Below are 12,989 nucleotides of genomic sequence, written 5' to 3'. Positions count from 1 at the left end.
AGTAATAGAATTTTAGGTACAAAATTACTTTTCCTTTGAACTTAGAAGGTATTGCTCTGTTGTATTTTAGCATCCAGTGTTGCCAATGAAAAGTCTGATTTCAGTCTAACTCCGATTTGTTGATCATTTGTTTTTCCCTCTGTAAACTTTAAGGATCTTTTTATCCTTTGAGTTCTGAAATTTCACTAGAAGGTATCAAGGCATGGGCCTTTTAAATATGTCCTCTTTGGCCTTCAGTGGGCATTTTCACTTTGAATTAATGTCTTTCTTTAACTCTGGTAATTTGTCTTTCTTATTTCTGGAACATATTTTAAACAGACTTTAAACTCTCTAAATTGATCCCATATATCTCTAACTTTTCTCTTGTGTTTTTCATTTTTTAACTTTTTATACTTCATTCTTGGAAATATATCCTGAATTTTATCTAACTGTTCCTGTGTTCCCATTTTTTATTGTTGTCATTTGTATGTTTTTCCAAAATCATATTTTTAATTTCTAAGAATGTTTCTTTGTTCTGATTCCGCCTTTTTATAGCAATCTATTTTTAATTTGTAGATACAGTACAAATGAGAATTGTATTTAAGTTGCTTCTTCTGGCCTCAATTCTGCTTATTTATTTTGTCCCATTTCTTTTGTGCTGTGGATTTTTTCATTGTCTGGTAATTTTTGGTTATTTAGTCATACCGATGAATGCAAGGCCTTAGTACTTAATATCAGTAGCTTGTAAGGTTTTTTCTGCCCTTGTGTAGCCTCTGTTACTCAGCATCCTTTCCCTTGATTGGAAGGGAGCTGTGAGCTGTGACTGTGGGGAGAGAACTGCCAGACTTTGCTCAGGGCCTATGGGTGGAAAGCAGACAGGCAGACCAGGCTGTACCCTCACACCTTCCTCAAATGAGAGGGATGCCAGTGCTGACACTAACGTCCTTAACCTTCCATACTCAGATTTTTATTTTCTTTGAAGAGTAGTAGGTGACATTAGTTAATGCTTAGGTGATAAGTCTGGTGGGGGGAGGAAAAAGTCCCACTGACAGAGCTGGTGTGTGAACAGTCTGGTCACCCTGTTCTCTGCCCTTGTTTCCTACTCCTGCCTCAGTATTGACAACGGGGGAGCTTGAAATCCCCTCAGGGCTCCATTGGGGTAAATAATTCCCACCTCTATCGTAGTCTTCTACTGTGCCCTTCTGGACTGTGGTTGGTTTCTCTACCACCCAGTTTTAACCTCTTTCTCATTTCTGCAAATGTATCAAATTCTCAAGTTCTCTGAAATCTCACTCCCAGAGCTCTCACTCCCTTTTTTATTACTTTACCACCTTTTGGGATAGCATTTTAGAAATGAAGGAATAAACATACCCTTAGTCTGCCCTCGTCTAAGAGAAATGTTGTGTGATTGCCATGGTCATTTTTATTTTCCCAGTATCTATCATAGTGCTTGGCACATAATAGGTCCTTGGTAAACTTTTCCCTTTTTTAATTTTTTAAAATCTTTTTTTATTATAGTATAGTTGATTTACAATGTTGTGCCAATCTGCTGTACAGCAAAGTGACTCAGTTATACACATAGAGACATGCTTTTTTAATATTCTTTTCCATTATGGTTTATCACAGGATATTCAATATAGTTCCCTGTGCTCTACATTAGGACCTTGTTGTTTATCCATCCTAAATGTAATAGTTTGCATCTACCAACCCCAAACTCCCAGTCCATCCCTCTCCCTCCCCCCCTCCCCCTCAGCAACCACAAGTCTGTTCTCTGTGTCTATGAGTCAGTTTCTGTTTTGTAGATAGGTTCATTTGTGCCATGTTTTAGATTCCACATGTAAGTGATATCATATGGTATTTGTCTTTCTCTTTCTGACTTACTTCACTTAGTATGGTAGTTTCTAGTTGCATCCATGTTGCTGCAAATGGCATTATTTCGTTCTTTTTTTATGGCTGAGTAGTATTCTATTGTATATATGTACCACATCTTCTTCATCCAGTCATCTGTCAGTGGACATTTAGGTTGTTTCCATGTTTTAGCTATTGTGAACAGTGCTGCTATCTATGAACATAGGGGTGCATGTATCTTTTTTTTTTTGGCTGCATTGGGTCCTTGTTGCTGCACGTGGGCTCTCTAGTTGCAGTGAGCAGGGGCCACTCCTCATTGCGGTGCACACGCTTCTCATCGCGGTGGCCTCTCTTGTTGTGGAGCATGGGCTCTAGGTGTGCGGGCTTCAGTAGTTGTGGAACGCGGGCTCAGTAGTTGTGGCTCATGGGCTCTAGAGCGCAGGCTCAGCAGCCGTGGTGCACGGGCTTAGTTGCTTCACGGCATGCGGGAATCCTCCCTGACCTGGGCTCGAACCCGTGTCCCCGCATTGGCAGGTGGACTCCCAACCACTGCGCCACCAGGGAAGCCTGTGTATCTTTTTGAATTATAGTTTTCTCTAGGTATATTCCCAGGAGTGGATTGCTGGATCATATGGTATTTTAGTTTTCTGAGGAACCTCCACACTGTTTTCCATAGTGGCTGTACCTGGTAAACTTTTCTACAATAGAAAATGAATGATAATGACTGTACTGCTCCAGAAAGATATGTATTCTTCTGTGTCTTAAGAACTTGTAAAAATTCCACAGCCCTTAATAATCTCAACTGAACAAGCTCTGCCTCCAATTCTTTTTCCAAAGTAGTGTTTCATAATGAACTGTATGCAATCCCATAACCATTATCAGTCTCTCCCCATTCACTTCTCCCTCTATCCATAACAATTATCAGTCTCTCCCCATTCACTTCTCCCCCTACTCTGTCTCAATGAATTTACCTGTCTCAGACATTTCATATAAATGGAATCATGTAATATATGACCCTCTGTGTCTGGCTTCTTCCATTTAGCATATTTCCAAGGTTTATCCATGTTGCAGAATATATTGGAACTTCATTCCTTTTAATAGTTGAGTGATATTTCATTCCATGGATATACCATACTTTGTTTATTATTCCGGAGTTGATGGACATTTGAGTTGCTTCCAGTTTGGGGCCATTTTGAATACTGTTGCTATGAGTATGCATGTATCAATACAAGTTATTTTTTTTTTGTATCTTTATTGGAGTATAATTGCTTTACAATATTGTGTTAGTTTCTGCTGTACAACAAAGTGAATCAGCTATACATATACATGTATCCCCATATCCCCTCCCTCTGGAGCCTCCCTCCCACCCTCCCTATCCCACCCCTGTAGGTCATCACAAAGCTCAATACAAGTTTTTATGTGGTTATATGTTTTCAGTTCTCTTGGGTATATATTTAAGAATGGAATTGCTACCTCATGCAGCATTCTGGAATATTATGAACAAGTTTTTGCCCCCCAAAATTAGGCAACTTAGGTGAAATGGACAAATTCTGAGACTCAAATTACCAAAACTGACTCAAAAAGAAATAGAAAACCTTTAAAAGACCTAAAACAAGTAAAGTAAGTGAATCAAAAAGAAATGCCTGGACTCAGAGGGCTTTAGCAGTGAACTCTTTATCAGATATTTCACAAAGAAATAAGAATTAACCTTTAGCAGTCTCTTCCAGAAGATAGAGGAGGAGGAACAACTCATTGTATGAAGTCAATATTACCTTGATTCTAAAGCCAGACAAAGTTATCGCAAGAAAAAGATTATAAACCCATATCCCTCATGAAAATGTACACAAAAATCCTCAACAAAATCTTAGCAAATCAAATCCAGCAACATATAAAAAAGATTATACATTAAGACCAAGGGGTTATCCCAGGAATGTAAAATTGATTTAATAACTGAACATAAATTAATGTAGTACACCATAGTAATAGAAGAAAGGACCAAAACCTCATGATCATCTAACTAGATATAGAAAAAGCATTTGACAAAATCCAACACCCATTCATGATAAAAACCTGGAATAGAAGGGGACTTCCTAACCTGATAAAGAGCATATACTAAAAAGCCTACAGGTAACAGCATACTAAATGGAGAAAGACTGAATGCTTTCCCCCCTAAGATTGGGAATAAAGCAAGAATGTTTGCTCTAGCAGACTTCTAATTAGCATTGTAGTAGAGGTTATAGTCAGCTTAATAATGGAAAAAAATTTTAAACATCCAGTTTGGAAGGGGAGAAGTTAAAACTGTCTTTGTTTTCATTATCCTATATGTATAAAATTCTCGAGGAATTCACACACCAAAAAGCCTACTAGAACTAGTAATGAATTTCAGTGTTGTTGCAAGATACAAAATAAATATACTCTCTCAATGAACTGTCCAGAAAAATTAATTCCATTTGTAAATCATATATCTGATAAAGGAATTATATCTAGAACATATAAAGAATTCTTAAAACTCAATAGTAAGAATACAGGCAACTTAGTATTGTAAAGGAGCAAAAGATTTTAATATACATTATACCGAAGAAGATATAGGAATGACTAATAAGCACATGAAAAGATGTTCAACATTATTGCTCAGCAGAGTGCTGTTACTGTATAGCTACAGAGATGACTACTGCAGAATCTTATTTTAATCCTAAAGAACAATCATTACATTGTTCAAACAGACAGAAGCTTATACTATAAAATGTTGTACATTCATAGTAATTTTAAATTAGCTTTACGTTCTAAGAAGCCGTTCTACATAGGAATTTTGTAGGTTTTTCATGTGTAACATATTATAAATTTATCTTTTAAATATAATAAATGTTTTCATATTAAAAAATAAAAATAAAATCATAATGAGATACTACTTCATACTCACTAGAATGGCTATAATCAAGAAGACCAAAAATAATAAGTCTTGTCAAGGATGTGGAGAAACTGAAACCTTCATGCATCGCTGGTGGGAATGTAAAATGATACAGCCACTTTGGAAGACACTTCGGCATTGTCTTTAAACTTTAAACATAAAATTACCATCCTACCCAACATTTCCCCCAAGAGAAATGAAAACATTTCCACAAAAACTTTTACACAAATGATCATAACAGCATTATTCATAATAATCAAAAACTGGAGAGACTTCCCTGGTGGTGCAGTGGTTAAGAATCCGCCTGCCAATGCAGGGGACACGGGTTTGAGCCCTGGTCCAGGAAGATCCCACATGCCGCGGAGCAACTAAGCCCGTGCACCACAACTACTGAGCCTGTGCTGTAGAGCCCGCGAGCCACAACTGCTGAGCCCGTGTACCGCAACTACTGAAGCCCGCACACCTAGAGCCTGTGCTCCACAACAAGAGAAGCTACCGCAATGAGAAGCCCGTGCACCGCAACAAAGAGTAGCCCCCGCTCGCCGCAACTAGAGAAAGCCTGAGCAATGAAGACCCAATACAGGCAAAAATAAATTAATTAATTAATTAACTAATTTTCTTAAAAAAACAAAAAACTGGAAACAAGCCATTGCCCATCAATTGATGAATGAATTAAACACCATGTGGTCTATCCATGTAGTGTAACACTTTTCAGCCGGAAGGAAGTATTGGTTCATGCTACAACATGGATAAACCTTGAAAGCAGTATGCTAACTGAAGAAAGCTAGATGCAAAAGACTACAAGTTGTATGATTCCATTTATGTGACAGGTCTGGGAAAGGTAAATCTACAGATACAAAAAGCAGGTGACTGGAGGCTGTAGGTGGGAACAGGTGTGACTGCAAATAGGCACAAGGAATCTTTTTTAGTCATAAACTAGATTGGGGTGGTGGCTGTACCACTCTGTCAATATATTAAAAATCATTGAATTTTACACTTAAATTGGGTGAATTTTATGGCATATAGATTGTACCTCACTAAATCTATTTTTTAAAAAAGATGAGGTGGGTGCTCACTTTGGCAGCACATATACTAAAATTGGAACGATACAGAGAAAGGGATTAGCAGATACAAGCTACTATATATAAGATAGATAAACAACAAGGATTTACTGTCTAGCCCAGGGAACTATGTTCAATATCTTGTAATAAACTATAATGGAAAAGAATCTGGAAAAGAATATATGTATATACACACACATACAACTAAATCACTTTGCTGTACACCTGAAACTAACACAATACTGTAAATCAACTATACTTCAATAATTTAAAAAAATTTTTTTTTCAATTAAAAAGGATGAGGTGGGAAACAAGAGGTTGTGCCGCACACTATGTATTCTTGCACATAACTTCCTACTAACCTTGTGAGGTGGTGATGGCGTCTAATTTTGTTGTTGAGGACGCTGAAGCTCAGCAGGCATCATCACTTCCCTGATCAAAGTTGCCCAAGTAATTAAGTTGCCAAGAATATAGATAAAAGATATATATTGATTAAGAGGTGATTCACTGGGAGAATTAATTTGAAGATCCCATTATTATACTCTAGTGCTCATATGACATTCATATTGAAGACACCTAGAATGTGGTTGGAGGATAAAAACCAGAAAGAGCTACTTTGAATGGTTTCTGGAGTCATCATCTCTTAGCCCAGGTTAAATTCACTGATGAAATTATTGGGATTTTCTTTGTATATATGCGGGATTTTAAGAAAGTGATACCAAATGGTCTGAAAACGGCAGTGGAGAGTGAAGAAAAGGCTACTTTAAGCCTTTGACCTCAAGTTCATTTCAGAAGTTTGAAAAGAAAGTAGTGCCCATAAGTGAAATCAGGTTAGATAAGCTGAAAAGTTGGTCAAGAAAAGATTGAAATTTACTAGCAGTAGAAGAGAAATGAGAGAAGATATATACCTTTCTATAGAACGGGGGGCAGGTCTTAGGAAAAGAGTGTCAAAGTGAAAAAGTATGTATGAATCTGCCAAACATAGGACCCAACACAGCATCAATAGCTCAGTGATATAAATTGGTCTGATAGATTTAGAACTGAATAATGAAACTGTGATTAATAATATCCACAAAGATGTACTTTGGAACAGCAGCAGTAAAGAGGGAATCATCTTATTTATATTTTTGAGAGGGACAGAAAAAGGAGTAAATCCTCCCTTTTCACTTAACAGTAAGAAAGATATGTTTACCTGATTAATTCAGAGACCACATAACCCTTTTGTGTAATATGATAGGAGGTGGGAAAAGTAGAGTCAGTACTGAAATAGATGGTGTCTAATTTTCTCCCAGCTCTGCAATATGTGAAAGAAACATTTCCTTAACAGTTAAAATGAGAGTTGAATTCTAGGTGTTCTTAGTATAGACCAGAAGAAGGCTTCAAAATAGATTTTAAAAGAACAAAACTGCCTGAATTTTTAATACGGTTATTATGAGAGGAGAATCTTCTACAGCTTGGCGTTAGATTTTATCACAAAGAAAGTTCTTTTACATAGATCCTTTTTCCAATATGTTTATAGGTTTGAAATACTTATTTTGATTGGTCTAGTTCTTTCATCTCTGAAGTCTTTTATACCTCATAGAAGTATTATATTGAAAATTTATAGACGTTTTTGGTCTTTTTCAGTTCTCTATCCTGAGAAAATACCACTTAGGTTCTGCTATACACATATATGTGGTTGATTATATCCTAGAACATAGTGACTTTCGCTAAATGAAGTTCCAGCTGGTTTAGGCAGCCAGTTTTTTTGTATGTAGCATTTACTGATTACTGAAGTAAGAGGGCCTGTTCTATACTTTGATGATGTTAGATAGCATCAAAATTACAGCTCAGTGGGAATAGTTGGCATCTTCTTTATCTATCCTATGCCTTATCACTTATTTCTGCTTTAGGCAAAGGGACTTGATATTCTTTAAGTAACACTAGGCCTAACTTCTAGAGATATTTTAGACCTGCGCTATACAATATGGTAAGCACTAGCCTCATGGCTTTTATGCATGTAAGATGTGGCTAGTTCAATTTGAGATTTGCTTTTCAAAGCTTAGTATGAAAAAACTCATTAAATTTTTAAAATATTGATTTTATGTTGAAATATATTTGGGATATACTGGGTTAAATAGAGCATAATATTAAAACTAATTTCACCTGTTTCTTTTTACTATTTTCAATGGGACTACTAGAAAATTTAATTACATATGTACTGTATTTCTGTTGGACAGTATTGATCTATAATAGTAAACCATTTCAGTGAATGTGTTTTAGCTTTCAGTGATATTTTTAATGTCAGTTAGTTATTTGTATTCAAATGTTTGTTCTCCTTACAACAAAAAGAAATTTTGGCATTTTGATTTTTTTTTAAGCCTCTCAAAGAACTATTTTCTAGATCTTCATTTTTCATACTAATTTTTATGAGATTCATAATATCATTGTATGTTGTTGCTTCTTCGAATAAGAAAATGTTGGGAATTCTCTGGTGGTCCAGTGGTTAGGACTTGGTGCTTTCACTGCTGGGGCCCCGGGTTCGATCCCTGATTGGGGAACTAAGATCCCGCAAGGTGCGTGGCATGAACCAAAAAAAAAAAAAAAGAAGAAGAAGAAAACGTTTACCACAATAGACTTTTTGAGAGCTGATTTTCATTACCCAATAGCCACTTAAATTTTTTAATGCAAAGAAGGCATCTGACCCTCAGAATGGGAGAAAATATTTGCAAACAAATCAATGGACAAAGGATTAATCTCCAAAATATATAAACAGCTCATGCAGCTCAATATTAGAAAAACAAACAACCCAATCCAGAAATGGGCAGAAGACCTAAATAGACATTTCTCCAAAGAAGACATGCAGATGGCCAAGAAGCACATGAAAAGCTGCTCAACATCACTAATTATTAGAGAAATGCAAATCAGAACTACAATGAGGTATCACCTCACACCAGTTAGAATGGGCTTCATCAGAACATCTACAAACAATAAATGCTGGAGAGGGTGTGGAGAAAAGGGACCCCTCTTGCACTGTTGGTGGGAATGTAAACTGATACAGCCACTATGGAGAACAGTATGGAGGTTCCTTAAAAAACTAAAAATAGAATTACCACATGATCCAGCAATCCCACTACTGGGCATATACCCAGAGAAAACCACAATTCAAAAAGACACATGCACCCCAATGTTCACTGTAGCACTATTTACAATAGCCAGGTCATGGAAGCAACCTAAATGCCCATTGACAGACAAATGGATAAAGAATATGTGGTACATATATACAGTGGAATATTACTCAGCCATAAAATGGAATGAAATTGGGTCATTTGTTGAGACGTGGATGGATCTAGAGACTGTCATACAGAGAGAAGTAAGTCAGAAAGAGGAAAACAAATATCGTATATTAACACATATACGTGGAACCTAGAAAAATGGTACAGATGAACCGGTTTGCAGGGCAGAAATTGAGACACAGATGTAGAGAACAAACGTATGGACACCAAAGGGGGAAAGCGGCAGGGGGGTGGGGGTGGTGGTGTGATGAATTGGGCGATTGGGATTGACATGTACACACTGATGTGTATAAAATTGATGACTAATAAGAACCTGCTGTATAAAAAAAATAGAGAAAACCTATTTATTAGGTTTATAGACATGTGTGCAATTTAAAAAAAAAACACCACTACCGTTACCTTGAAAAAAAAAAAAAAGACTATACATTTTCCTGTAAGCACAGGTTTAGTCACATCCAAGTTTTGGTATGTAATATTTTTATTATCATTCAATTCAAGTTATTTTCTAACTCCAATTGTGATTTGTTTTTTGGGGGATTACTTAGAAGTAGTGTATTTCATAACTTCTAGTTACTTTTTTGTTACTGATTTGTAGCTTAACTACAAGTCAAGAAACACACTTTGTATAATTTTAATACTTTGAAATTTGTTAAAATTTGCCTTATAGCACAATATGGTCACTTTTAAAAATGTTCCAAGTGTGCTTGAAAATAATTTGTAATTTAAAGTTTTGGAGTATAGTGACTATATATCTGCGTGTTGAATCAAATTTGCTGCTCACGTTATTTAAGTTTTCTTTATATCCTTACTAATTTTTGGGGGGGGGGGGTCTACTGGTTCTGAAAGAGGTATCCTCTATCAGTGAATGACAGCAGTATGTTAAATATCCTATTATGATAGTGAACTTGTCTGTTTTTTCCTTGTAGCTCAGTTGCTCTATATAATTTGAAGTTAAGTGCATACAAATTTAAAACTTCCTGGTAAATTGGTCTTGTTGATATGAAGTGCCCTTGTTTATTTCTCGTAATGCTTTTGCTTTCAAGTATACTGTATCTGTTATTATATAATTTCCTTTTGGTTTATATTTGCACAGTATATCTTTTCCAATTCTTTTACTTTCAACCTTTTGTACCATTATGTTTTGTTTTTTTAATAAATTTAAAAAAAAATTTTTTTTAAAGGCATCTGGACATATTCCTTTAGTTATTTTCGTACTGTTTCTGTGCATGTTATTGATACTTATTTGAGAAAAATGTGTAACTTTTAGTTTTTCTTGATTTCATTGCTTTGTTTTGATTTTTCTATAGAGACTACTAAGGAGATTTCTGAATGAAAATGCTTTTCAGAAGCTTGGATTTTTTTGCTTGTACATTTCTTCCCCAGAGCAGTTGTGTTCTGTAGTTAGAGCTTCTGTGATTTTTTGTTTCTTTAATTTTTAATAGGAAATTGGAAATGGAAAGCTGTGTTCCCTGTTTGTTTTATGGTTACTTTATTGCTCTTGCCTCTTAAAGTAGGGTTCATGGCTTTGGTTCTTAAAATGTTTGTTTTTGTGGTTAATTTCCCTAGAAACACTAAACTCGGTTAATAAAATAGGACATGTTTAGAGGTTACTGGATGGTAAATTAATTATTCAGTTGATTCTAGAGTATGGTTGAATAAAGCAGCCATTCTTCCAAAAACATTTACAGAAGGTCAATTTCTAATATGATTCCCTTTTCAGGCACTACAGACACCACCTCCAACAACACCGCAGCCGTGATTTCCACAGCGCCTCCGGCTTCCTCAGCAGTCACTTCCCCTTCTCTGAGTCCCTCCCCCTCTGCCTCAGCCTCCACCTCCGAGGCATCCAGTGCCAGTGAGACCAGCACAACACACACCACCTCCACTCCTTTGTCCTCTCCTCTTGGGACCAGCCAGGTGATGGTGACAGCATCAGGGCTGCAGACAGCAGCAGCTGCTGCCCTCCAAGGAGCTGCACAGTTGCCAGCAAATGCCAGTCTTGCTGCCATGGCTGCGGCTGCAGGACTAAACCCAGGCCTGATGGCACCCTCACAGTTTGCAGCTGGGTAAGGTGCTTTCTCATCTTGTTTACATCTGAGAAACAGCTAGGAGGTCATCCCTGGAGTTATTGTAGGGAATACTTTTTCATCACTATCTTAAATGCAAAAAAAGACAAGAAACAAAAACAAAAAATCCTTTAAAGCCATAATCTCTTTGAAATGGGTTGCTCTATAGTAGTAGCACAAGGATTTTGATTATGGTTGGAATTAAGTTTCTTAACACTCTGGAAGCACAGTAGTCATACCTTTATTTCTAGATGAGGATACAGAACACCAGGCCACTGATTATACCTGAGTGATGGGACCAGGAAGAAAGGCCAGGATTCCTGACTCTTATTCTTATGCTTTCTCCATTAAGCTCTGAACTGTCTGCTTTCTAATTCTCAAACATAAATAAGAGATACAGTAATATGGTTCCCAATTTTATATTACCATCAAACAAATAAGAATTACTTTGTAAATATATTCCTTTCTCTGGCATTTTTTTCCTTTTGTTTTGGAAAAAAGGAGAATGAAGTAATTCAAAGAGTTACAATGACTGCAAGTTTTACATTTTGTGTGGACCATAACCTTGTTTTGCTTTGTACAAGTGAGCATCAAGGAAGGCAGTAACTTGGAAGCACTAACCAACCCCTGTAAGAGTATAAAGAGAACAACATATTTCCATATACTTCCCCAGTTGTATTTTCCTTTTCCTTATCCATTTGGGTATGTTGTCAAACTGACACAGGCATCTACGTTGTAATAAAGTGACTGCTCTTTTGGACTTTCAGAGGTGCCTTACTCAGTCTCAATCCAGGGACCCTGGGTGGTGCTCTCAGCCCAGCTCTGATGAGCAACAGTACACTGGCAACTATTCAAGGTCAGTAGAATTTTTTTCCTTACTTAGCCTCTTTTTTTTTTTTTTTAAATGGAGGAAGTCTGCTTTGCTAGAGGTGAAAGTGATGGGAAGAGATAGTTGAATTGATAATGCTGACTAACGTGAGGACCAAGAATGTGTCCTTGTAAACAGCTTTGTAAGAGAAATATAGGTGTCGGTCTGTAAGAACAGGAAATACACTTACTTTGGTGTATTAAGAAACCAGGACTGGGACTTCCCTGGCAGGCCAGCGGTTAAGACTCCGAGCTTCCACTATACGGGGTGCGGGGGGTCCTACCCCTGGTCGGGGAACTAAGATCCCACATGCTGCATGGTGTGGCCAAAAAAAAAGAAAGAAAGAAACCAGGACTTTAATGCTGATATTTATCTTCTTATGTAAATAGACTTGGAGGCAGAATTTCCTCCTACATTTATCTAAATAGTCATCCGAGACCCATCCCCAGACAAACTTGACCAAGAAAAACTCTCCAGTCCCCACCCCCGCCCCTAAGAGAGCCGTATACAAGAAGGCCCTATAACGAATTAACATTGGAGCACATCATGCAGACGTCAAGAGTACTTTTAATTCTTGTTAGGTTCTGCCCTTTGTATATCCCCATCATTATAGAGCATATATTCTCTTGGATTTTAATGTCTCTTTTACAAGCCCAGATGGGTCCCTTTTGGCCTTAGCATGCTATCCAGTCTAAAATGAGTCTAAATCCACTCATTCTGTGTATTGAAGGGTTTGATTTGTTTAACGTCTGAGCTTTGTGTTTGAAGATGCTTGCTGTTACGTGATTCAAGGAAACACTTTGAGACATCACTATATTAATCTGAGGAATTTTTCTTAAAATAATTTGGGCTTAAATGAGAGTTATTGGGGCCAAAAATAAGCTGTTAACGAACTTCAATTAAGATTAGTGTTTCATGGATGATATCTCTACAGTATACTGTAGACAATATTAGTTCCAGACAAATCTAAAACATGACCTAGAT

At 36.9% G+C, this 12,989-nt stretch overlaps 1 protein-coding gene across 7 annotated transcripts in view; it reads left to right on the top strand.

Annotated features, from left to right (window-relative positions):
• POU2F1 (POU class 2 homeobox 1) overlaps positions 1-12,989 on the top strand; it is a 178,370-nt gene that overhangs the window by 158,231 nt on the left and 7,150 nt on the right. For all 7 annotated transcript variants that reach the window (XM_082360715.1, XM_082360712.1, XM_082360716.1 and 4 more), the window contains 2 exons: positions 10,792-11,137; positions 11,905-11,993. In XM_082360715.1, coding sequence (XP_082216841.1) covers positions 10,792-11,137; positions 11,905-11,993 — 435 coding nt within the window. The remainder of the gene's footprint in view (positions 1-10,791; positions 11,138-11,904; positions 11,994-12,989) is intronic.

Source organism: Balaenoptera borealis (assembly GCF_965194805.1).
Source record: "Balaenoptera borealis genome assembly, chromosome: 1".
Classification (NCBI taxonomy): domain Eukaryota; kingdom Metazoa; phylum Chordata; class Mammalia; order Artiodactyla; family Balaenopteridae; genus Balaenoptera; species Balaenoptera borealis.
The sequence above is the reverse complement of the archived record's forward strand: the minus strand, read 5'-3'. Positions and strand labels throughout refer to the sequence as shown.